We start from the raw sequence: 25,786 nt of genomic DNA on the forward strand, positions 1-25,786 counted from the left end.
GTTAAAGGAATAAAGGAATGAGCAACAGAATGAATGAAAGGGAGGAAGGAGAGAAGAAGGGGAGGAGACAGTAGCATATCTCGCACCTCAGATTTACAAGGATATATGCTGTGGCAAGAGACACTTTAAACAAAACTGGTCAGTGCATTTTATTTCCTCTCCTAATCAATACTGCCCAATCTCAGTGCTGGCTCCTGTCTCATTAACATTTATCAACAATGCTTGATGACATGCGGCCTTTTGCAATTGTTTACTGACTCTGGATTTTAGTTTGTCTCATGGGCAGACCATTTAGCATCAGGCGAGGACAGAGGCTGCTTCTAATCTGAATCTCATTGAGCTCGCAGGCTTCATCAATGTCATTCCAAACCCAGGCTGGCTGAGGCTCTTCCTCCCTTTTTGGAATTATATCAGTTCTAAGAATCCTTCACAATCCAGGCTGATGCTCCATCTTACTCTATCATGTCACCTTTTTTGTTGACAGGGGAGGGCCCTTCTCTATCCTGCCTGGCAGTGATGTACAGGCAAGTGATTCCCGTCCATTCTGTGGTGCTGATGTTGACAAGTATTGAGTGCAATTTCAAAGTGCAGAATGAGGGAGGGACAGGGGTCCCCGGGCTATTTCCTCCACTGCAGTCCCATTAGGGACCTGTGGGCATCTGTCACAGGCCTCTGAAAGGGGTCTCAGAATTACCTCAGTTCATTCCCTGGAAATGACCTTGTCATGCACAAGACTTTGCTGAGAGGAACCTAGATTCCTCCAGGTTAGTGGCTTTTTGTTGCTAGCCAACACTGACTTCCATCGTGCTTGTTAGCAAGCATACCCCCTGGCCCTGTGAGCAAGAAGAGACTGTTTTCCCACACAGGTGGTTGGTAATTTGGTTCTCGGTACATCGCACCAGCTTCTCTGGACCTCCTTCTGCAGAACTGATACAGCATTTGTTTTGCTTCAAAGAGCTCTGACATCTGGCAGATTCCAAAACAAAACAAAAAAAAAAAAACACCATTTAAAATGTGTTTTCTCTCTGGGTTTTATTCATTTGAGGTTTGTTTTCCTGTGCCTTCAGTTTATGGAGCCATTGGGAAGAACTGTCTTGAATATTTCTTTATCCCCGTGATCCCACTTATTACTCGCCTGCATCTCTGATCATGACACCTGGCAATTCCAGCTCACCCCTGGTGGATGTCAGAGTGGGAGGGAAAGGGAGAGCAACTGCAGGCTCAGCCTCAGGAGAGAAAGAGAGGAATCTAAATGCCCTGGTATTACCTTGGTCTTGGCTGGCTGGGAAGGTACAGCCCTATCAAAACACAAAATGGACAAAGTTTTTCACACTTGCCTCTTAATCTCCTCCATCCTAGCCCAACACCAAACTGTCTCAACCTCTGGCCTGTGCTCATCTGTGTTAGCTTCCCTCTCATCTGCTCTTCTTGGAGGGAATAAGTTGTCTTAGAATTCTGAGATGGACCCCAAGATCCCCACTCCCCCAAGTGTCCATACCTATACAATCTCTCCTTGAGTGTGAGCAGAACCGGCCATTAGGTTACATAACAAAGGGGAAGGAATTTTCAAATGCAGTTAAGGTCCTTAACCAGTTGACTTGGAGTTAATCAAAAGGAGATCAGCCCAGCCAGCATGGCTCAATGATTGAATGTCGACCTATGAGCCAGGAGGTCATTGTTCGATTCCTGGTCAGGGAACATGCCCAGGTTATGGGCTTGATCCCCATTGTGGAGCCTGCGGGAGGCAGCTAGTCAATAATTCTCTCTCATCATTGATGTTTCTATCTCTCTCCCCCTCTCCCTTCCTCTCTGCAATCAATAAAAAAATATTTTTTTGCCAAAACTGGTTTGGCTCAGTGGATAGAGCGTCGGCCTGCGGACTGAAAGGTCCCAGGTTCGATTCCGGTCAAGGGCATGTACCTGGGTTGCGGGCATATCCCCAGTAGGAGATGTGCAGGAGGCAGCTGATCGATGTTTCTCTCTCATCGATGTTTCTAACTCTCTATCTCTCTCCCTTCCTCTCTGTAAAAAATCAATAAAATATATTTTTTAAAAAATATATATTTTTTTAAAGGGAGATCATCCTTTTAAAAAGGTGGGCCTATCCTCATCAGGTGAAGGTTTCAAAAGAAAAGAAAAATGCAAAAAATAAAACCTTTAAAGAAGGTTTCAAAAGAAAAGAAAAAAGCAAAAAATAAATAAAAAATAAAGAAGGTGAAGTTTCAGAGATTTACCCCTTGGCCTCCAAGGAGAAGCAGGTAGCCATGCTGTGAGTTGCCTGTGGAGACAGGCAGCCTCTAGGAACTGCGAGCCTAAATCCAACAACTACAAGAACTGAATTCTGCCAACAAACTGAATAAGTCTGGATGAGGACCCTGCGCCTCAGATAAGAAGACTCACCAACTGATACCTTAATTTCAGCCTTGTGAGACCCAGGTAAGCCCTGTCCAGACTCGACCCATGGAAACCATGAAATAATAAATGCATGGTGTTTTAAGCCACTAAGTTTGTGGTAATTTGTTACACAGCAACAGAATCTTAATATAGAAGTTAACTACCACTTTTGAACAACAGTGGAAGTTACTGCTATTCCCTCTTCCTTAATCATCTTTATCTCAGTCCTGAAAAACAAAGTGGATGCTATTAACTCCATTTGTTATAGATGAGGCTGAAGCCCAAGGAAGTGCCAGAATTTAGCAAAGGCTGCCTGCTATCTGGTGCTTAACTAGAATTCAGCTACAATCTTTAAAATACCCACTAAATTTTTCCCCTCACTCAGCCTTATTCTTCAGAAACCCGTTCCTTCAATGATAGATCCCAATCAAGTGTTAAAAGTTAGTCATGATTTTGACAAAATTTAGTAACTACCTACCAAAATTAATAATAATAAATAGTATTTTTTTAACCCATATGTTTTAAGCACTGGGCTATTCCTATTGAGATAGATAGATATTATTATTATTATTATTATTATTATTACTATTATTATTGAGGAAACTGAAGCATAAAAAAATAAAGTTGCCAAAGATCACACAGTCAAAAAGCAGAAATAGCAGAGCCCTGCTTTTAATCATCACACCATACTTTCCTCTGACAAAAGTCTCAAGTCTAACATTCTGAAACAAAATGGTGCCCAATAATAGCTTGGAAATGCACATATCTTCTGCACATTAATAGATTACAATTAACTTTAGGGGAATCACAACTAAGGGGCTACATTAAATGAGTTCTGATAGGAGTATAACTGATAGGAGTAGTCAGCAAGGCTGTTCACAAACGTTTTGGTTGGCCTCCAGGTACATGGGAGTTGGGCATGACCATGTGGTCTATTTTGTTCAATGAAACATGCACAAAAGTAATTTGTGTCACTTCCAGGTGTAAGAGTTAAGAGACTGCAATTTACCACATTCCTTCCTCTACCATGATAATCAAGGATAAGTACACAGATGCTTTCAACAGCCTGGATTCCTGAGTGTCTAGAATGAACAGACCACCCCCACAATGCCAGATACACAGTCAACATGAAACATGACCAAGAATAAACCTTGCTGAGTTGAGCCACTGAGGTTTGGTATTGTTGTTACAACAGCATAACCCAAACCATCCTGACTAATACATTGCCCTAACTAGGGCTTCTTACCAAAAGCAAAGGCATTTTAAAATATAGTGAAGGCCTGGGGAGGAGGGGGGTTTATTGGAGGGAGAGCAAAAGGAGGGGATGGGGGACATCTGTAATAGTGTCAGCAATAAATAATGACATAAATAAAATAGCAAATGCCAATATAATCTGCCACTTTGTCAAGCTAACAAACCCAAGCAAAGCCAACAGCCATAAGTTAAAAGAAACAAATCATTAGGTTGAAAATAGAACTGTCAAAACAGGCACAACTAACTAATCTAGTGATTGGTGATGAACATCAGGCAAGACACAGATGTTGTTATAATCATCATTTATTGTATGTCTAATTGCACATAATGTCTTGACTAAGAAAAACACAGTGTTTAAGCTCATTGTCTGTAGTTCAGAGAAGTAATTCTCCATTTATTTATCCCTTCATCCTGGATTTATTTATTAAGCAACCATTATGTTTCAGGCACTGTGCTGGGTGCTAGTGATATAATGATGAACAAGACAGGCATGCCCCACCCTCAAAGACCTTATGGGCTACTGGGGGAGACAAGAATAAAAATATATAAATAAATGATAAAGATTTAAAATGATAATAAAGAAATATAGAATTTTAAAAAAGAAATTCCATGAAGGGAATAGCAAGAGTCTGAAATGGAAAAAAAAGAGGGTCAGGGAAGACCTCTCTGTGTAGACATTTAAGCTAAGACTTAAAGGGTATTAAGAAGCCAAGCCTTATTCTGGGGAAGAGCAAAGGAAAATCATTCCCCGCAAACAACAGGTCCTGAGATGGGAAAGAACCAAAAGAGGCCAGTGTAACTGAAGAGGTGGAAAGGTGGGCAGAAGCCAGCAGGTCTTGATTTTACTCTGTGCAATGGGAAGCCAAAGCATGGACCCTAAGATCACTTTAGCTTCCAGGTAGAAAATGTACTGCTAAGGATCAAGATTGGGAGCAGAAAACAGGTCAGGAGGCTGCTGCCGTATCTGGCTGAGATATGGTTGGTATTCTGGACTAAGACAGTGTCAGTAAAGATGGAGAGAATGGACAACTGGGGAGAAAGTTCAGAATCACAGGACTTGCTCATGGGGAAAGAGGGCAAAGAGAGAAATGCCTGGCTTTCTGCCCTGAACAGCTGGGTAGATGGTTGTATCATTTAAGAAATGGAGAAGGCATGGATGGGGCACAAGGAGGAGGAGGACAAAAAGCAAAAGTTTGGCTTTAGTGGCTTTGGACATGCTAAGTGTGAGATGTCAACTTTGTTGGCATGTGAGGAAAAAAAATAAAGAAAAACCTTGCATGTGTAAATCTGGTGTTCAAAGGAGAAGTCTGGTCTAGAGAAAGACATTCAGGGGTCAACAGCCAAGAAATGGCAGCTAACCCTATGGGAATGAATGAGCTCATCGAGTGAGCAAGTCTAGAGAGAGCAGAGAAGAGCGTCAGGACAAAGCTGTGAGAACAACCAACATGTCAAAGGTGTGTTGGACAAGCAAACACCTGATTGTATGCCACCTTCTATCCCTCACTCTCGGCTTTATGCCGAGAAGGGGCTCAGCCTCTGGTGACTTCCAATGAACCCCGACATGACACTTATTCTTCTGGGACCTTTTCCAAAATCCTCCTTCCATACTTAGTGAGTAGGATTCTCAACATACTTGCCTTTTCTCCTCCATCCAGTCTAAGCAAAAACTTTTGGCTATGAGAGGAATAAAGGAGTCTTTAGTATCCGTTCTACACTGCTAATTCCATCAACAAGTTCTCATTATTCATGCCTGATGATCTAATTTTCTTCTTTGGCCTCTTCCAGCACAGTCATAGCCTTAATTTTTGACCTTTTCACTCTCCTACCACTACCTTTTTCCCTTGTCTCAATTCTCAGGAAGTTCTGCTCACAGAATTATCTTCTGGATCCTCACCTGGAGGTAGAAATTGTTTAAGTGGACATCTCCCCTTCTCATCTTTATCAAACAAGTCGGAGATCTCTGTGCATCAAATATTAAAGTCAAGCTTGATGGACCATGCTTCTCGTTTCTATCCTTCCAGCCGGTAAATTAAGAGGTTTACAACCTTTGCCAAGAAGTCTCACCAAATTTTCACAAGGTCAGGGTTTCTAAGGGTGGTGGTTGCTCCTCTCTCTTTCTCCTGCTCAGAATGTGTCATGAGAGAGTGTTACATCGTCACATATGCAGAATGAGGCATCTTGTTCTAGGGGCCTCATTTTAAGAGATGGACAAATTAACAGGCTTTCAAAAAATGGTTACCACCGTAGGGAAGAAAATCAAAGCCACACCAAAAAGCATTGGTCAAAGGAGTTAGAGATATTCAGGCTGCAGATAATTTTCTGGAGCAGCAGAGATCAGAAAACCATACCACCTGCACCCACGTTTTTGTAAATAAAGTGTTATTGGAACTCAGCCACATTTACAGTTGTGAGTATGTGAAACACAAAGTTCATACTTGTATTATTATTTATTAATTACTGCATTACTTTTCATTAGAATAACTGTAAACCTACATTTTCTCCACCCTGTATTTATTTACAAGTATCTATGGCTGATTTTCATGCAATAGTGGCAGAGGTGAGTAGTTGTGACAGAGACCATATGGCCTTTGAGGACTAAAATATTTACTATCTGCTCATTATAGAAAAAGTGTGCCAACCCAACTCTAGAAAATGAAGAGAAGGAAGGAGGAAAAGAGGGAGGGAGGGAGGGGGTGGAGAGTGAGAGTGGGGGGAGAGAGAGATAACAAATGTGGCTGTATGCAAGCATCTGTTGTAAGAAAGAGGGATTTGACTTGTTCGGTGTGGCCGAAAATATCTAACAAGGAGCAATAAATTGAAATTTCAAAAACATGGGGGCAGGTGCATCCACTGCTAGCCAGAACCTAAACTTGACAGTAGTCAATGGAAGAAATAAATTAGACTATCCTACATACCAGTTCTCTTCCTGCTTAACTTCAGCCTCATCATAAGCAGAGTTTATATCCCTTGCACATAGGAAATGTTTGGTTCATAGTTGTTGGATTTTTTTTTCCTTTCCGCTTAAATCATGCTGCAAGAACCACAATAAAAATTTATATTTTAAAAAAAATTTAAGCCCCAGTTAACAGGGACTTAAACCTGTTAACAGGTTTAACAGGATGTATCTCCTAATCCTTTCAACACAGACATCTATAATTTTTTTCTGCCCACCCCGTCTCCCTTCTATTGAGACTTATACCTCTTCCTACTCCAGTCACATGGTTCTAGTGAGGGCTACTATGTTCCCACATGACCCCACCCCCCACCCCCCAGCTACGATTGATTGGTCCAGGGATAGGCATCTGACTCAAACAGGCAAATCAGAGCTCTTCCCTTGGATTTTTTGTCCTAAGTGGAACTGGAAAAATATAATCTTTCTCTCTAATAACAGGAACTGTAGAGTGAGAAAAACAGGAGCTTTTGTGACCACATTCCTCAACCTAGAGAGAAAACCACCCCTAAGTGAGAGAAAATTAAGCTGATGTACACAAAAAAAGACTGAGAGAGATCTGGTAGTATATGAGTCCCTGGTCCCTGGAGCCCTGATGCATCCCTGTCTTTCTGCAAAATGATTTCAAATGCCCTGCCCATAGTCTGTTGGTACTCATCCTAGTTGCATGTGCTGAAGACTGAAGCACCTCAGGTTGGCTTACTTCCCTTCCTTGAATCACTTCCCCACTCCCCTATTGGTGCTCCCTGGGATCATCTCTCAAATAAAGTACTTGCATGCCCATCCTTGTTTCAGGGTCTGGTTCAGAGGGATACCAGACTAGAGCATGATCCCTTTTCTTACCTACACTAGTAAGATGCAGCCAAGAGTTCTGACTATTACCTCCATCTGTGATGATTCCTGAAATGTTTGTGGAATGAATTTCCCCACCTCCACACCAGTGACCATGCCATAAATATGTAGATTTATTAACAAAATTTAATGGTAGTCTTTGATCAATCTTGAATTTCACAAATTCGTTGCACTTCCATAACAGTTCCCCATGATTGATATGTCAGTCATGCAGAAGAAGGTAAGAGTCAAAGATGGCTCTACTGGACTTGCGAGGAAGAGTCTACTTCAGGGTGGCACTGTTGGGAGATGCTTTTGGAACTCTGGGACCCTCAAGCCTGCATGTCCTACAGGTGAGTCCTGAGACAGCTTGAAAACACACTGGCAGGAAGAGATTGATCCATGTTTTATCCTCTGAGCTCTCCAAGGTGCTCAAGAAATATTTGCTAAGCAAGTAATGGATTTATGCCTTCCAAACCAAAACTCACCAAAGAGAAACCAAGACACACCACAGTACTGTGACCATAAGCATCACAGTGACTATAATCAGAATTCTCTCTAGACACCCACCTCCACTAAGCTCTGTTGGTTACACCAAACATTAAACTTCAGGGAACTTTCAGTGGACTTAACTCATTGCTGAATGACTGCTGACTATTTTTTCTGTGTTTCCAGAATATAGAGATGTGTGTGGATTATCCCTAAAAGCACCTAACTGATTAATATACACTTCCCAAAGAGCCAAACTATTTAATACAAGTATTTGTCTTCCTTCAGAGAATTTATACACGAGGGACTCAAAGTTCTCTCCAGACCAAAGAGTGCTTGGCCTTGGACAGTCTCAGTCCTGGTATCAACAGCAACTCTCCCCTGGGCCTGGCTGTCTCAGAGTAGATTCCATTGTTCATTGTCACCAAGGGCATCCAGGGACACAAACTAAAGATAATGATGTTATTTATTGGCCTTTAATCGTCTGTCCCTCCCATATGCTGGAAGGAGTGTCAAGCCTAATTTGTCCATCATTGACCTCATCAGATCAGATAATGAAACTATCAGTAGTAATTTATCATCATACTAAAAGTAACAAACAGTAATACTTTAAACAAATAATTTAAATTTTAAAAATAATAATAAAAGTAACTAACATCTCTTGGGCACTTACTAGTACTAGGGATCAATGTAAGCACTTAACATGCTGCATTAGCGAGGATAGACTAGGTTATGCCACAGTAACAAATTAACCTCAAAATATCAGTGCCTTGGCAACAGAGGTTGACTTCTCACATTCCATGTCCACCATGCATTGGCTGGAGACTATGCTCTCTATATAGTCACTCAGAGACTAAAATGATGGAAATTCTCCATCTCAACATAAAGCTTCCATAGTTACTGCAGAGAGAATAGAATGGTTATGCACCAGCCTTTGAAAGCTTTGGGCTAGAAGCTGTATAAAGATGTCACCAATAGGTTTTCTACTCACAGCACATTGGCCATAAATTACAAGGGGTCTGGAAGATGAAGGGGAGCACATGGATACCCCACGAGCAGTAAATGTTCTTGTCAACATGCATGATCTAATCGGAGCCTCCCAACTTCAGGAAACATATCAGCATTTCTTCTTACAGAGAAGGAAACAGAGGCATAGAGAGGTTGTGGGACTTTCTCCATGTGTGATAGAAAGTAAGTGGCAGAGCTGAGCTGCAAACCCAGGCCTGGCAAGCTTCAAAACACTCCCAACCATGATGCTGCATACTCATCACAAAATCCTACGAAAATCCCTCATATAGCAAAACACCATGCTAATTAATTATAGCAAAACACCGTGCTAACAACCCAACTTATGCAACTACAAAATGGAGCTCCCCTGACATGCCACCTCCTCACCCCAAAGATTCAAGCTAAGCAAGTGCCTGGAACAGAATTCTCAGGCAATTTTGCAAGAGGGAAATGGATGATCTCATCTGAGTCTGACATCCAGCTTTCAGCCCACTATGTCAAGACAAAAACTTACAAAAGCCTACAAAAACCTTACAAAAACTGAAAATCAGCCAACTGTTACCAGAAAACCAATTGGTGGCATCTTCAAACAACTCAAAAGTTTGCAGAACTTTCAAAAAGTGCAAAGGTAAGTATCACCCATGCACCCACAGGAAAAGGCCAGAGGCAGGGGGAGAGACTGTGGTCATATCCAAATGAGTGGCTGAGTGAAGGTGCTTCCAAGAGGCAAACTTCTCCCAGCCTGCAAAACTCAAGTCTAGCACCACCTCCTCCAGGAAGCCCTCCGCTGCCCAGCTTCTCAAGGTTAGGACCTGCTCCTGCATCACTTCCCACATGAACCTCCGGCAGGGCCCTTCCACTACATGTAACCCTTTATTTGTCTCCTGGAGTCTGTGATATACCAGGCAACCCCTGTATCTATACCTCTGTGTCTCCTGCACAGTAAATATGGAGTGGATGGGAACATGCTTAAACGTGTTCTCTTGGCGATTTTAAACCCCCTGTACCCAGTAAACATGTAGCCAACTATTAAAATTATAGTTCTGGCCTCACTTGTGCTATATGACCTTGGAGTGGTTCCATATCTTCTATAAGCTGTTTGTTCAGTAAAAAAACACCCCATACATTGTAAAAATTAAGTGGAAAGCAGAATTATTCAAACCAAAGCCTATACACTAATGTTCACTGCAGCACTTCTCACAATAGCCAAAGGTAGGAATAACCCAAATGTCCATCAGCTGGTGAACAGATATATAAAATGTAAACTATCCATACAATGGAAAATTATTCAGCCATAAAAAGGAATGAAGCACTGATTCATGATACAGTTTGGATGAGCCTTGAAAGCATTACGCTCAGTGGAAGAAGCCAGTCACAAAAGACCACATTATTGTATGAGTCCACTTATATGAAATGTCCAGAATAGGTAAATCTGAACAGATAGAAAGCATATTAGTGGTTGCTGGGGCTAGAGGATAGAGGAAAGAGGAATGACTGCCAATGGGTATAGAGTCACTTTTTGGGATGATGAGAATATTCTGGAACTAGACAGTGGTGATGGTTGCACAACACTGAATGTACTAGATATCAATAAATTTGTATACTTGCAAATAATTAAAATGGTAAATTTTATCTTATGTGTATTTTACCACAATGACTTTTTAATTCTTATAGGGAATTTTCAACTAATAACCTTCCTAAGATTTAAAAAAATAATAATGAAATGGGCATTTATGACCATGCTGGCTGTTTTCATAATCATAATGAATGACCACTTATCTTCCCTATCAAAACAGGACTTTACTGAGCAAAAGAAAGCACCAATCTAATTTGTTCTCCAAATCTTAGCACAGTATAGGAATTAGTATAGGAATCCAAAATATTTCACACCATTTGACTTTTCTTATCGGGATAAATACACACAACATAAAATTTACCTTTTTTACCATTTTAAAGTGTACAATTCAGTGGCATTAAGCGTGTCCACAATGTTGTGCAAACGTCAACTCTATGCATTTCCAGAACTTTTTCATCATGGAACGCGTGCCACACTCCAGGCATTTTGATCCTCAGCAGAGCTGGGGCAGAATTATCAATGTGGACTTTGTTCAACCGCAGATAAAAAAGGGAGAAAATGGGAGCGGGCCCAGGAACTCTGTGATGTGTGAGTGTAAGGTGCTCACAGCATGACGGGGCTCCGAGTCCTCGGGCTGCTGCTGCCCGTCCTACTAGATGCGGCCAGCGGCCACCCCATCTCCGGGAGGAAGAGCTTCAACAAGCTGCTGCTGATCTCGTTTGATGGCTTCCGCTGGAACTATGACCAGGATGTGGACACCCCCAACATGGACCGCCTGGCCCGGGAAGGGGTGAAGGCCAAGTACCTCACCCCACCGTTCGTGACAATGACCTCCCCATCCCACTTCACCACAATCTCAGGTAAGTGCCTCTCTGCAGCCAGTCTGCAAATGCTGGTGGAAGTCCCGGCATCTGTCATTCCCTGAGGGAGAGCCCATTCTGGCTCAGCTCTGAGGAGACAGGCAGCTCATGCAACTTGGGCTCACTCCCTGGAAGAGCCTGAGATCTCAGAGCTATTTCTAGAACCCTATGGGCTACAGAGCCCTGACCTACAAGCAGGATCAGGACTAGGACCATAGCCTCCTGAGGGATCTCTGCACTCCCAGGCCCACCCCACCCTCCACCCTGACTTTCACACAGTGGCTGGTGATCTTTTTAAAAAGTAAGTCAATAGCCCTAGTCGGTTCGGCTCAGTAGATAGAGCATCGGCCTGTGGACTGCAGGGTCCCGGGTTCAATTCCAATCAAGGGCACATGCCTGGGTTGCAGGCTCGATCCCCAGTAGGGGACATGCAGGAGTCAGCCAATCAATGATTCTCTCTCATCATTGATGTTTCTAGCTCTCTCTCCCTCTCCCTTCATCTCTAAAATCAATAAAAATATATTTTTTAAAATAAGTAAAAATAAAAAGTAAATCAATAAGTGAATTTTATAAAAATAATAAAACCTTAAAGTTTAAATAATTCAATTAGATCAGGCAACTTTCCTGCTTAATGTTGGTGAGTTAAAGGGACACCAGTAGTCTACAAGAAAATGCAAATGTTGTCTTTCTGTAGCCCAGAATGTCCCCACAGCCTGGCCCCTGGTCTCTCCTGGCCTTTCTCATCTCTCTTCCCCTCGAGTGCTTCCCTGCATATCACAAAGGCCTCCTACCTGTGCCTCCACTCAGCCCCACCTGCCTCAGGACCCTCGCCCGTGCTGGTCTCCTCAGCTCATCGGGAGCCTGTAGTCCACTGGGGCAGACAGACATCAGACAAGCACACACTCTAATAGATCTCATTACAACTTGGAGAGGCTCCAGGAAGGAAGAGCAGAGTTTCTCCAGGAGAAGATGGCCAGAGTGAGTGGATTTGTAATTGGAGAGGCAGGAAAGGGTCTCTGAGATGGGGCTGTTGAGCTGCAAGGGAAAGAGACCTCGAGTGACAGGAGGAAGGAAAAGAGTTCCAGCAGAGGGAACAGCATGTGTGGGGTCTCTGTGAGAAGAAGGAACATGGTTGTTCCAGAATCCACATTGCAAAGGACTCCACTATAATAAGAATAACCTTGCCGAAACCGGTTTGGCTCAGTGGATAGAGCGTCGACCTGCGGACTGAAAGGTCCCAGGTTCGATTCCGGTCAAGGGCATGTACCTGGGTTGCGGGCATATCCCCAGTAGGAGATGTGCAGGAGGCAGCTGATCGATGTTTCTCTCTCATCGATGTTTCTAACTCTCTATCTCTCTCCCTTCCTCTCTGTAAAAAATCAATAAAATATATTTTAAAAAAATAAGAATAAGAATAAGAATAAGAGTAAGAATAACCAACTCCCATTTCTCCAACACAGCCTTGATGTTGGGCACTGTACTAGGTGCTTTCCCTTCATTATCTTTTCTCATTCCACAGATGAGAAAACTAAAGCTGAGTAACTGCCCAGTCACTGGGCTGGAAATGGGGAAGGGAGGAGCAAGGCCTGAACCCAGGGTGCCACACAGCACTGGTTCTGCCCAGTTCTGAGCTAGGAATCCACAGACCTCTCTCCCAGGGCAGGAGAGGTGCCTGGCAGCAAGAGCCTCCCCGCTACCCTGAGAACCATTCCCTGGGGGTCCAAGGGCAGCTCAAGGAATCTCTGCATGACATGCAAACTGCTGGCGCCATTTTTCGGGGAGAGTGTTTTATCGCTCCCATCAGACTCTCAAAAGAGCCCTCAAATCAGAAACTTAAAAAATAAAGCTGAACAGCCACTCAGAGGGAGATTTGCTGAGAGAGATTTCCCTACATATAAACTCTTCAAGAAGCTCGTCATTCAGAAACTATTAGCACCAGGAAGCAGGAACTAAATAGCCCTTTTCTGGAGAAAGCAAATGCTGCTTCCTGGCAGCTTTAACTTCATTGCACTTAACAAGATCTCCCGTAGTCAGATGGGGGGTCCCTGGACATTGAGAATATGGTGGGCACAAAATATTATAAGGCTCGTCCACGACTTATTTATTCCCAGAGGGCTTTAATGAGAAGATATAAACAGTGAGAGCAAATTTTTAAAATTACAAAATCACCCCAACTCCTCTTCTACGTTCCCTGCCAGTGGGAAATGGAAATGGAACAGCTCCAGTAGAGGGTAATTTGGCAACTTCCAACACAATCACGAACAGAGGGACTTTCTTATTTGGCAACAGCACTTGTAGGACTTTATCCATCAAATATATACTGGTTAATAATGCGAATTTTGTAATAAAAGAAAACACGATAATTTCAAAAGAAACATCAAAAGTGCTTTATTCAAAGTAATGTCCATCGCTAGCTACACATTTCCCCCATCTTTCAGGTAATTTGTGGATACCATCCCAATAGAACTTTTCTTGTTTTGAGGCAAACCATTCAGTGACCCAATTTTCCACTTCTTCGTACGTTTTGAAGTGCTGCTCAGAAAGTGTGTGTGTGCCATCGATCGGAACAAGTGGTAATCTGAAGGAGCAAGGTCTGGTGAATACAGTGGGTGGGTTAATATTTCCCAGGCAAGATCTTTTAACGTGTCTTTAACTGGTTTTGAAGCGTGTGATGGTGCGTTATCATAAAGCAAAATTACTTTGCCGTGTCTTCTGGCCCATTCTGGTCGTTTTACAATCAAAGCATGATTCAAATTGATTATTGGTTGTCGGTAGCGATCAGTATTAAACGGTTTCACCTGGTTTTAGAAGCTCATAATTCACCATACCTTCCTGATCCCACCAAATGCAGAGCATTGTCTTCTTTCTGAAGCGATTTGGCCTTGCAGTCGATGTTGATGGTTGACCTGGATCAACCCATGATTTTGTGCATTTGGGATTCTCAAAATAAATCCACTTTTCATTGTCAGTCACAATTCAATGCAAAAAAGACTTTCTTTCATTTCATTGAAGCAACATTTTACTGATGACTTTTCAGGTTTCCATTTGTCTTTCATTCAGTTGATGTAGCACCCATTTTCCTTCCTTTAAAACCTTTCCCATTGCTTGTAAATGATCGGAAATTGTTTGCTGAGCAACATTTAATCTTTCTGCAAGTTGTTTTTGAGTTTGACACACATCTTCATCCAATAATGCTTGTAATTGTTGGTCTTCAAACTTTTTCAGTTGACCTGGACTTTCTTTGTCTTTCACATCGAAAGCATCACTTTTAAAGCATTTAAGGCATTTTAAAGCATTTAAGCATTCACAAGTATCTTGAGATAAGCTTCCTGAAGTATACGATAACTTTTTCTTCAAAATAAAGTAATGAATTAAAACTTCCCGCAAATGCTCTTTTTTTGGCACGAAATTCGACATTTTTAAGTGCAAAAATACCTATGATGTTAACACCTTCAGCAAATTTGACATATGAAGTTTTGAAGCTTGCTGTCAATACAACAAAACAGCATACATATAAAATCGCATATCTATCATATGTGTAACTCCATCTACTGAAAAAAATCTGCATTATTAACTGGTACACCTGGTATACACACACACACACACACACACACACACACACACACACACACACACACTAGAGGCCCAATGCATGAAATTCATGTACCTTCATCCAGAAGGTCGTCCGGAAGGACGTCTGGAAGGTTGTTCGGCTGTCTAATTAGCATATTATGCTTTTATTATTATACTAGAGGCCCAATGCACAAAATTCATGAAAGAGTAGGCCTTCCTTCCCCTGGCTGCTAGCAGGCACCCGGGACCTGGGCTTCCCTTGCAGCCCTGGCTTTGTCTGGAAGGTTGTCGAATCTAATTAGCATATTATGCTTTTACTAGTGGCAAAATTCGTGCACATTAAAAGGGTAAAAAAACAATCTCATTTACCATCGCACCAAAAAAATTAAGCTACCTAGGAATAAACTTAACTAAGGAGGTAAAAGACCTCTACTCAGAAAACTACAGGATGTTGAAAAAAAAGATAGAGGAAGACATAAACAGATGGAAGAACATACCATGTTCTTGGATTGGTAGAATCAACATCATTAAAATGTCCATACTACCCAAAGCAATCTATAAATTCAACACACTTCCCATTAAAATACCAACGGCATATTTCACAGGCCTAGAACGAACTCTCCAAAAATTCATCTGGAATTAAAAAAGCCCCCGAATAGCTGCAGCAATCCTGAGAAAGAACAAAGTAGGTGGGATCTCAATACCAGATATCAAGTTGTATTACAAAGCCACTGTTCTCAAAACTGGCTGGTACTGTCACAAGACAGACATATAGATCAATGGAATAGAATAGAGAGCCCAGAAATGGGCCCGAACCAATATGCTCAATTAATATTTGACAAAGGAGGCAAGAACATACAATGGAGTCAAGATAGTCTCTTCAATAAATGGTGTTGGGAAAATTGGACAGATACATGCAAGAAAATGAAACTAGACCACCAACTTACACCATACACAAAAATAAACTCAAAATGGATAAAGGACTTAAATGTATGACGGGAAACCATAAAAATATTAGCAGAATCCAAAGACAACAAAATCTCAGACATATGCTGAAGCAATTTCTTCACTGATACAGCTCCTAGGACATTGGAAACTAAAGAGAAAATGAACAAATGGGACTACATCAAAATAAAAAGCTTCTGCTCAGCAAAAGAAACCATCAACAAAACAACAAGAAAGGGAGAACCAAGATGGCAGCATTGGTTAACGCCGGGGTTTGCTGCTTTGAACAACTACTTCAAAAGTGAAACCAAAAAACGGAAGGGACATCACCCAGAACCACAGGAACGCTGGCTGAGTGGAAGTCCTACAACTAGGAGGAAAGAGAAACGCATACGGACACTCAGAGGAGGCGCAGTGCTGAAGTCAAATTCTGAGGTGCGGAATGCGCGGAGCGGGCTGGCGGCGGAGGGCACGGTTGGCGTTTTCAATCGGGAGGGAGTCGCAGACTCTGAGCTCCAGATACAGGCAAGTCTTTAGGGACCCAGACTCAAACGGGAGAAGCGGGACTGTCTGGCTTCGGTCAGAGCGAGTGCAGCTTTCTCTCCGAGGTTTGCAGCCGTTGCTGGGACTCAGAGAGGCAGAGCCCCTGGGGACAGGACTGAGAGCCGCCATAACTGCTCTCTCCGGCCCACCCTATTGGTCCTGTGCGACCCGCCCCGCCCAAGCCCTGCACAGAGGCATTTACCGGATAGCCTCAGGCAAAGGCTAGATTAGCACCTCCCTAGAGGACAGAAGTTCTCTCACTGCAGACACAGCTGATTCTCATAGCCACTTGGCCTGGAGGTCAAACACTCCCTGGTATTAGCTACAACAATCAAGGTTTAACTATAAGACTGCGCACAAAGACCACTAGGGGGTGCACCAAGGAAGCATAACAAAATGCAGAGACAAAGAAACAGGACAAAATTGTCAGTGGAAGATATAGAGTTCAGAACCACACTTTTAAGGTCTCTCAAGAACTATTTAGAAGCTGCCGATAAACTTAATGAGATCTACAAGAAAACTAATGAGACCCTCGATGTTATATTGGGGAACCAACTAGAAATTAAGCATACACGGACTGAAATAACGAATATTATACAGACTCCCGACAGCAGACTAGAGGAGCGCAAGAATCAAGTCAATGATTTGAAATGCGAGGAAGCAAAAAACACCCAACCGGAAAAGCAAAATGAAAAAAGAATCCAAAAATGCGAGGATAGTGTAAGGAGCCTCTGGGACAGCTTCAAGCGTACCAACATCAGAATTATAGGGGTGCCAGAAGATGAGAGAGAGCAAGATATTGAAAACCTATTTGAAGAAATAATGACAGAAAACTTCCCCCACCTGGTGAAAGAAATGGACTTACAGGTCCAAGAAGCGCGTAGAACCCCAAACAAAAGGAATCCAAAGAGGACCACACCAAGACACATCATCATTAAAATGCCAAGAGCAAAAGATAAAGAGAGAATCTTAAAAACAGCAAGAGAAAGAAACTCAGTTACCTACAAGGGAATACCCATATGACTGTCAGCTGATTTCTCAACAGAAACTGCAGGCCAGAAGGGAGTGGCAAGAAATATTCAAAGTGATGAATACCAAGAACCTACAACCAAGATTACTTTATCCAGCAAAGCTATCATTCAGAATTGAAGGTCAGATAAAGTGCTTCACAGATAAGGAAAAGTTAAAGGAGTTCATCACCACCAAACCAGGATTATATGAAATGCTGAAAGGTATCCTTTAAGAAGAGGAAGAGGAAGAAAAAGGTAAAGATACAAATTATGAACAACAAATATGCATCTATCAACAAGTGAATCTAAGAATCAAGTGAATAAATAATCTGATGAACAGAATGAACTGTTGATTATAATAGAATCAGGGACATAGAAAGGGAATGGACTGACTATTCTTGGGGGGGAAAGGGGTGTGGGAGATGCGGGAAGAGACTGGACAGAAATCGTGCACCTATGGATGAGGACAGTGGGTGGGGAGTGAGGGAGGAGGGTGGGGCGGGAACTGGGAGGAGGGGAGTTATGGGGGGGAAAAAAAGAGGAACAAATGTAATAATCTGAACAATAAAGATTTAATTAAAAGAATAAAAAAAAAAAAAAAAACAAGAAAGCCCACTGCGTGGGAAAACATATTTGCCAATGTCATATCTGATAAGGGCCTAATCTCCAAAATTTATAGGGAACTCATACAACTCAACAAAAGGAAGATAAACAATCCAATCAAAAAATGGGCAAAGGACCTAAATAGACACCTTTCAGAAAGCCAAGAGACCTATGAAAACTTGCTCAAAGTCACTAATCATCCGAGAGATGCAAATCAAAACAACAATGAGGTGCCATCTCACACCTGTCAGAATGGCTATCATCAACAAATCAACAAATGACAAGTGCTGGAAAGGATGTAGAGAAAAAGGAACACTCGTGCACTGCTGGTGGGAATGCAGACTGGTGCAGCCACTATGGAAGACAGTATGGAGTTTCCTCAAAAAACTAAAAATGGACCTTCCATTTGACCCTGTGATCTCACTTCTAGGAATATATCCCAAGAAACCAGAAACACCAATCAGAAAGGACATATGCACCCATATGTTCATAGCAGCACAATTCACCAAAGCTAAGATCTGGAAACAGGCTAAGTGCCCATCAGTAGATGAATGGATTAGAAAACTGTGGTACATCTACACGATGGAATACTATGCTGCTGTAAAAAAGAAGGAACTTGCCAAACCGGTTTGGCTCAGTGGATAGAGCGTCGGCCTGCAGACTGAAAGGTCCCAGGTTCGATTCCGGTCAAGGGCATGTACCTTGGTTGTGGGCACATCCCCAGTAGGAGGTATACAGGAGGCAGCTGGTCGATGTTTCTCTCTCATCGATGTTTCTAACTCTCTATCTCTCTCCCTTCCTCTCTGTAAAAATCAATAAAATATATATAAAAAAAAAAGAAGGAACTCTTACCATTTGCAACGGCATGGATGGTACTGGAGAGCATTATGCTAAGTGAAATAAGCCAGTCAATGAAGGAAAAACACCACATGATCTCACTCACTCATGGATAATAAAGACCATTATAAACTTATGAACAAAAATAGATACAGAGGCAGAGCTGCCTCGAACAGACTGTCAAACTACAGCGGGAAAGCCAGGGAGGATTGAGGGCGGGGGGGAGGGGGGAGTAAAGAGATCAACCAAAGGACTTGTATGCATGCATATAAGCATAACCAATGGACATAAGACACTGGGGGGTAGGGGAGGCTGGGGGATTGTTAAGGGCAGGAAAAAAAGGAGACATATGTAATACTCTTTGTAATACTTCAAGCAATAAAACAATTTTAAAAGGGGGGGGGATTAATAGGAGGAAATATTTTAATATTGCTATTTGCCCTTTCTCTATAATAGAAGTATCAGAGATGAAAGAAAGTTAGTAAAATGTATATGAAAATCTTCCTCCTGTCAGAGTCTAGGGCACACCACAGGACCCAGAGTCAAGTCCCAGCCCACCCACGTGCACCTTAAAATCGCCCAAGACCCAGACCTGGCCGCCCCCCCCCCCCCATTGGACTAGATCCAGACCCAGCTGAACCCACCCTTGTTAAGCTCCACCGGGCGGGGGATGCAGCCACAGGTCCCCTGGCCCGGCGCCAGGGCAGGGGACACAGCCTGATGTCTCCCAGCCCGCGCCGGGGCGGGGACACACCTTGAGGTACCCCATCAAGCCCCGCCGGGCAGGGGCCGTGGCCTGAGATCCCCTGTCAAGCCCTGCCGGGTGAGGGGCGCAGCCTGAGGTCCCCTGGCCTGGAAACAGTGTGGGGGGTGTGGCCTGAGGTCCCCGGTCAAGCCCCACAGGGGGGGAGGGGCACAGCCTCAGGTCCCTGCTGATTGCTCGTTAAGGCTCATTACAGGAGCTCAGCCTCCACTGTGGGTGCAGCCATCTTGTGTTACAGAAACCCCACCTCCACTGTGTGTGCCACCATCTTTGTGATGGTATGATGGTCAATTTGCATATTCCCTCTTTATTAGATAGGACTAGAAGTCCAATGCACAAAATTCATACAAGAGTAGGCCTTCCTTCCCCCAGCTGCCGACAACAGCTTCCCTCTGGCACCCAGGACCCAGGCTTCCCTCACAGCCCTGGCTTCGTCCAGAAGGTTGTCTGGTCTAATTAGCATATTACGCTTTTGTTATTATATAGACTAGAGGCCCGGTGCACGAAATTCATGCAAGGGAGGGGTGTGTCCCTCAACCCAGCCTGCACCCTCCCAATCTAGGACCCCTCAAAGGATGTCTGACTGCCCGTTCAGGCCCAATCCTGGTGGGATCGGGCCTGAACGGGCAGTCAGACATCCCTCTCACAATCCAGGACTGCTGGCTCCCAACCGCTCACCTGCCTGCCTGCCTGATCACCCCCTAACCATTCCCACTCCCCTGCCAGCCTGATCGACGCCTAACTCCTCCCCTGCCGGCACAATTGCCCCTAACTGCCCTCCCCTGCAGGCCTGGTCCCTCCCTACTGCCCTCCCCTGCAGGCTTGGTCCCCCCCCCCAACTGCCCTCCCCTGCAGGCCTGGTCCCTCCCAATTGCCCTTCCTTGCCAGCCCAGTCACCCCTAACTGCCCTCTCCTGCCAGCCTGGTCACCCCCAACTGCTCTCCCTTGCAGGCCTGGTCCCTCCCAACTGCTCTCCCGTGCTGGCCTGGTCCCCCCCAACTGCCCTCCCCTGCAGGCCTGGTCTCCCCCAACTGCCCTCCCCTCCAGGCCTGGTCCCCCCTCAACTGCCCTCCCCTGCAGGCCTGGTCCCTCCCAAGTGCCCTCCCCTGCAGGCCTAGTCGCCCCTAAGTGTCCTCCCCTGCAGGCCTGGTCACCCCCAACTGCCCTCCTCTGCCGTCCATCTTGTGTCCACATGGGGGTGGCCATCTTGTGTGTTAGAGTGATGGTCAATTTGCATATTACCTCTTCATTATATAGGATAGATATAGATATAGATAGATATCTGTGCAGTGGAAAACCAAGTATTTACAAAGTTATTCATTGCATTAGTGTCTGTAACCACAAAAGAAAATATCTATCCAGGTAGAAGTGGCTAAATAAAATATACCCACAGAATGGCATACTCTGTCACCTTTAAAAGGAAAAATGAGGACGGTCTTGGTGCCCAATTAGAAGCTATCTCCAAGATGGATTAAGCAACAAAAGATGCAAAGAATATGTGTAGCGTACATCTAATACAAAGGTGGGTATATGCACATACAATTGCTTCTAGATGCCTAGAGGACCTCTGGATAAATAAACTGGTGCCACCAGGAAAGGGGCTGGGTGGGAGGAGACTTCAGACTGTATGCCCTGTGCACCTTTTAGATATTGGACCATGTGAACATATTGACTATCAAAAACAAAGTGCTATAACAAAAAAAATTTTTTTAATTCACCCTTGTGGAAAAAGTATGTTCCTGTGCCCCCTTATTTATAACCACCACTTCTCGATTGATGTTTGGGACCAGATCGTTTTGCAGTACAACTACCCTGTGCACTACAGCATGTTGCACAGCCTCCACCCACTACTCCCATGGTGACAACTAAAAATGTCTCCAGACAATGCCCAGCTCCTACTTGAAAAACCACTGCCTTGAGTGGTTGAGCCCAGGACCTGACTTACAAAATGCCCAGCAGATACCACAATTACCATGACCTTGATTCCATAACACTGATATGAGGTCAGGACAGTTACCCTCTTTATAGGTGAGATATCCAAGGCTCATCAAATATACAAATATTCCCTGGGGCAGGAGCAGGGTTCAAACTCAGCCCAGAACAGTTCAGACAACGGGTCTTCAATCCCTGACCCAGTATGACTATAGCCCTCTGATATCTTAGGTTTAATTAAGCAATCAATCCAAACCACTCTGAATGTTGCCCATCCTCAGAGCTTCCAGGCAATGTGCATATATGCTGAATACATTGTATTAATGAAAGAGAGGCCATCCCAGACCCAGCAAAACCACTGGTATTCATTTTCATGAGGTGGGCTCAAGCCGACCTCTGTCTGACTCCAATGTGGAAAAGAATCATCTGTAATCAGAAAAATAATGGATAAAAATTGGTGCTGCCAGCACCCAGAGACCTCATCAGATTCCAGGGGGTCGGCCTGACACAAACGATGATAAAAGATGCTCTCTTGGCCCAACAACTAATTCACTGGTGTTCTAGGAACACCTCTGGGCAATTTAACACAGGAGAGAGGTGATGATGGGGAACACTGCTGCACTGCTTCACATCTCATCTGTGAAGTAGTATGGCACAGCTCCAACAAGGGCTCAGGTCCAAGAAGCCACATGGCCACACCTCCTAGCATCCTAGACAGAGTCCAAGGAACCAGGGCCAGGTGTCCCAGGCAGGGAGCAAGGCTGGAGAGGCCATGCCCCAGGCACAGGGCCCAGGAGAAAGCCCCCTAAAACATAGCTGGAAAGCAGACCTCCTCCTGCTTTGGGGCTGCCAGCTGTGCAAATATCTCAGCCTTCATAAGCCAGGATTTCAGGAACCTCATTAGTGTTCCCTGCTGCTGGTGTAGAAGGTCTTCAGTGTAGAGTGTTTTTACAGTGCTCCGGCCATACGCATTCTTTCATTTGCCGATTATTGTTTGAACATCTTCACTGGGCCAGACAATGGGGACAGTGGCAACTAGACACATGTGTCTCCAGGGTCTTGCCATCTTTCCAGGGCTTGTCCCACCACACGGGTTCACGTCCACTGTACTCCCAGATCCCACAGACCATTTGGGGGACTTGCTTCTGTTTCTCTGTAGTTCAATGAGGGAGAGGGACAAAGAGCTGCTTTCCTGGGGATCCGTCTACCTCTGCTTCCTTTCTCTGACAGCTCAGGGCATCAGACTGGGGAGCTTTGTTGTTGCTCAACTGTGTCCCCCCAAACCATTCTCTGCACCCTAACCCCCCTATGGCGCCCATAAGGAATCAAGCTTGTGACACTCCAAAGCCAGAGGAGTCTCTGCCTTCTACCCTTTCTTGCACGCTGTTCTTTCCTTGAAGAATGGAGGACAGAAGTCCTGGCTGTTTGAAGGAGGGAAAGGCTAAGGGGGAGATAATTTTTTAACTGGTTATTCAAAATTTCCCACCTTATCATCTTTCCATTCAAGAAAATCTTTGCATCCTTACAAAGAGGGTGTGTTTTTCCTTCAAGTATCTGCCTCCCAGAACCACCTACAAGAGGGGGAAGTGGGACCTCTGTCTGGGATCAAGGCTTCCGAGTGCAGCAAGACCTGGCTGTGGGGTGGCATTCTCCCTCCAGCTCCCCAAGGCTGAGCACTGGGTCGGCCTGCATATTCATTGAGCTCCCTCCCTCCTCAGATGGGCCATGACTTCCTCCAAGATGGTTTTCTTCTTCCCACCTCGATCCATCCCCCTACCCATCCATCTGCCCCACCCATCTATCCTCCCACCCCCATGCCACACACACACAAAGCAGGGCTTGGCCACAACACCTGAAAGTTCCTTAAGATGGAAAGACGCATTAGTTTTCTATGTCTGTATAACAAATTACCATGAACTTAGCAGCTTAGAACAATAGCCATTTATTATCTCAGTTTCCATAGGTCAGGAGTCTGAACATGACAGTTCTGTCCTCTGCACAGGGTCTCACAAGGCTGCAATCAAGATGTCGACCAGGCTGGGATCTTCTCCCAAGCTCACATGGTTTTAGGAAGAAGTCATTTCCTTACACCTTAGAACTCACAGCACCTTGCTTAGCCAAGGCCAGCAGGAGAGCGTCACTCTCTCGTGACCCTCTTTTAAGAGCTCACCTGATTATATCAGGCCCATCCCAAATAATTTCCCTTTTGATTAACTCGGAGTGAACTGATTAGGGGCCTCAGTTACATCTGCAAAATCCCTTCAACTTTTCCTTGTACTATTGGTTAGAAGCGAGCCACAGGTAACCCCCATGTGCAAGGAGGGAGAACTAAACAAGGTGTGCAGCTGGGAAGGCAGGAATCTTGGGGCCATCTTGGAATTCTGCTTACCTCAAACAGGTCCTTGATGGAGCTCAGATAACCAGGGGGTGAGCATCAGTCTTTGTTTAAAGGCAATAGAAAGCATGGGATAGTTCCTCAGAGTGGAGCTCCAGAAAGCCCCCAGAATTATGGTTTAACTTCTGAGCCCCAGGGGTCAATGCAGGAGGGACAATGAGTGACCATAGAGGCTGGACTCCCCACATCACAGTGTGTCACTACATCAGTATTAGATGAAGATGAAGATGAAGATGAAGATGGTGATGATTTTGAAGAAGAGAAAGGGAGAAGAAGGAGAAAGAAGAGAAGGAGAAAGAAAACTATTAATCTGAAATTACTTACATTCATTTCCTAGGGCTTTCATAACAAATGACCACAAACTGGGTGGCCTAAAACAACAGGAACTTGTCTAGCAGTTTGGAGGACAGAACCTTGAAGTCAGTGTCATTAGAACTACACTCCCTATAACACCTGTAGGGAATCCCTCTTTGTCTCTTCTTAGCTTCCTGTGGTTCACAGGCAATCTTTGGTGTTCCTTGGCTTGTACATGCATCACTACAATCCTCCGTGCAATCTGTGGAGTTCTCCCTGTGTCACATGGCCGTCTTCTCATAAGGACACTAGTCACTTAGATAAAAGGCCCATCCTACTCCTCATCTCTGCGATGGCCCTATTTCCACATAAGGTCACATTCTGAGGTCCAGGGATTTAGGACTTCAAAATATCTTTTTCGAGGAACACAATTCAACCCGTAATGGTCATATAACACATAATTCATTGATAACTTCAGATATGGCTACATCCTCAAATTATATTATCAAAATGATTCTCTCTCTCTCTCTCTCTCTCTCTCTCTCTCTCTCTCTCTCTCTCTCTCTCTCCTCTCTCTCTCTATTTTTTTCCTAAGAGTGACCACAAAGCTCCCAACATGACTCTCATTAGGCCAATCTGCTTCTCAAAACCAATTGCTATGGCCAAGGGGATGGAATGGTGCTGAACACCCAAGCTGGAACTGCATGCCCACCCACAGGTCAGGATGGCAGGTGGCAAGCACCACACAACGCATATGGACTGTGAGTGGTGGGCTGGTGGGTCCCCAGGGGAAAATCAGGGACTATTATCAGAGGAAGGAACAAGGGAAGAAAAACTGGCAGAAATGACAGAAGCCCACCACACCATCCCAGTCCTGACAGTGCAGGGATATGGATTTGCAGTCCTGTGACGCAGTACTCAGTCCCAAGAAATCACACCTGTATCTATGGGGCTACTCACAGGGCATGGATTCAGTGATCACATATGCAAAGAGCAACCTCCCAGCACTGTCCCTCCATCTCCTTGAACTCTGTCATAATTCCCCTCAGATCTCACCAAAATAAAGAGTCATTCTCTAAGGGTTAGCAGCTCATTGTGCTAGTTGAAATCACCCAATTCCCTCTCTCTCGCTCTCTTGAGAAGCCTGTACTTACTGCTCCATCACTAGTAATGACAACGAACATTTTTGCAATCTCAGTTTTTATTGAAAAATGATTGAGGACCAGTAAGAGTAAGTTATGCTACTGAAACTAAGGAAATTCTGCCAAGCAAACGGTGGGTGGATAGGAAGTCTTATGGAGGCAACATAAATATATTTTCTCCCCCAAGGAACTGACTGAAATTAAGAAGCTATCACCACTATGTTTCAGACAAAATATATCAAAAGCATAAGCCATGATATTATCATTTGACAATTTTAGATCTAGTCAAATGGATATGGCCCCGGGGTGAAAAGGAGCTGCTCCATAACTAGACTATGGTCAAGAATAATAAAAGTGAGGTCCTCTTTGTTCAACATTTTCTCCTTC

The 25,786-nt window shown here is 44.1% G+C and overlaps 2 protein-coding genes across 2 annotated transcripts in view; one reads left to right on the forward strand and one right to left on the reverse strand.

Annotated features, from left to right (window-relative positions):
* The window catches only part of RBFOX1 (RNA binding fox-1 homolog 1), a 2,169,222-nt gene that overhangs the window by 2,117,099 nt on the left and 26,337 nt on the right, over positions 1 to 25,786 (reverse strand). The window lies entirely within an intron of this gene.
* Positions 11,113 to 25,786, forward strand: part of LOC308517785 (ectonucleotide pyrophosphatase/phosphodiesterase family member 7-like) — a gene marked incomplete at both ends in the record, with an annotated part of 39,290 nt that continues 24,616 nt past the window's right edge. The window contains one exon of the mRNA XM_081089203.1: positions 11,113 to 11,362. Within this exon, the coding sequence (XP_080945329.1) occupies positions 11,113 to 11,362 (250 nt within the window). The remainder of the gene's footprint in view (positions 11,363 to 25,786) is intronic.

Source organism: Myotis nattereri (assembly GCF_964212035.1).
Source record: "Myotis nattereri genome assembly, chromosome: 4".
NCBI classification, from domain to species: Eukaryota; Metazoa; Chordata; class Mammalia; order Chiroptera; family Vespertilionidae; genus Myotis; species Myotis nattereri.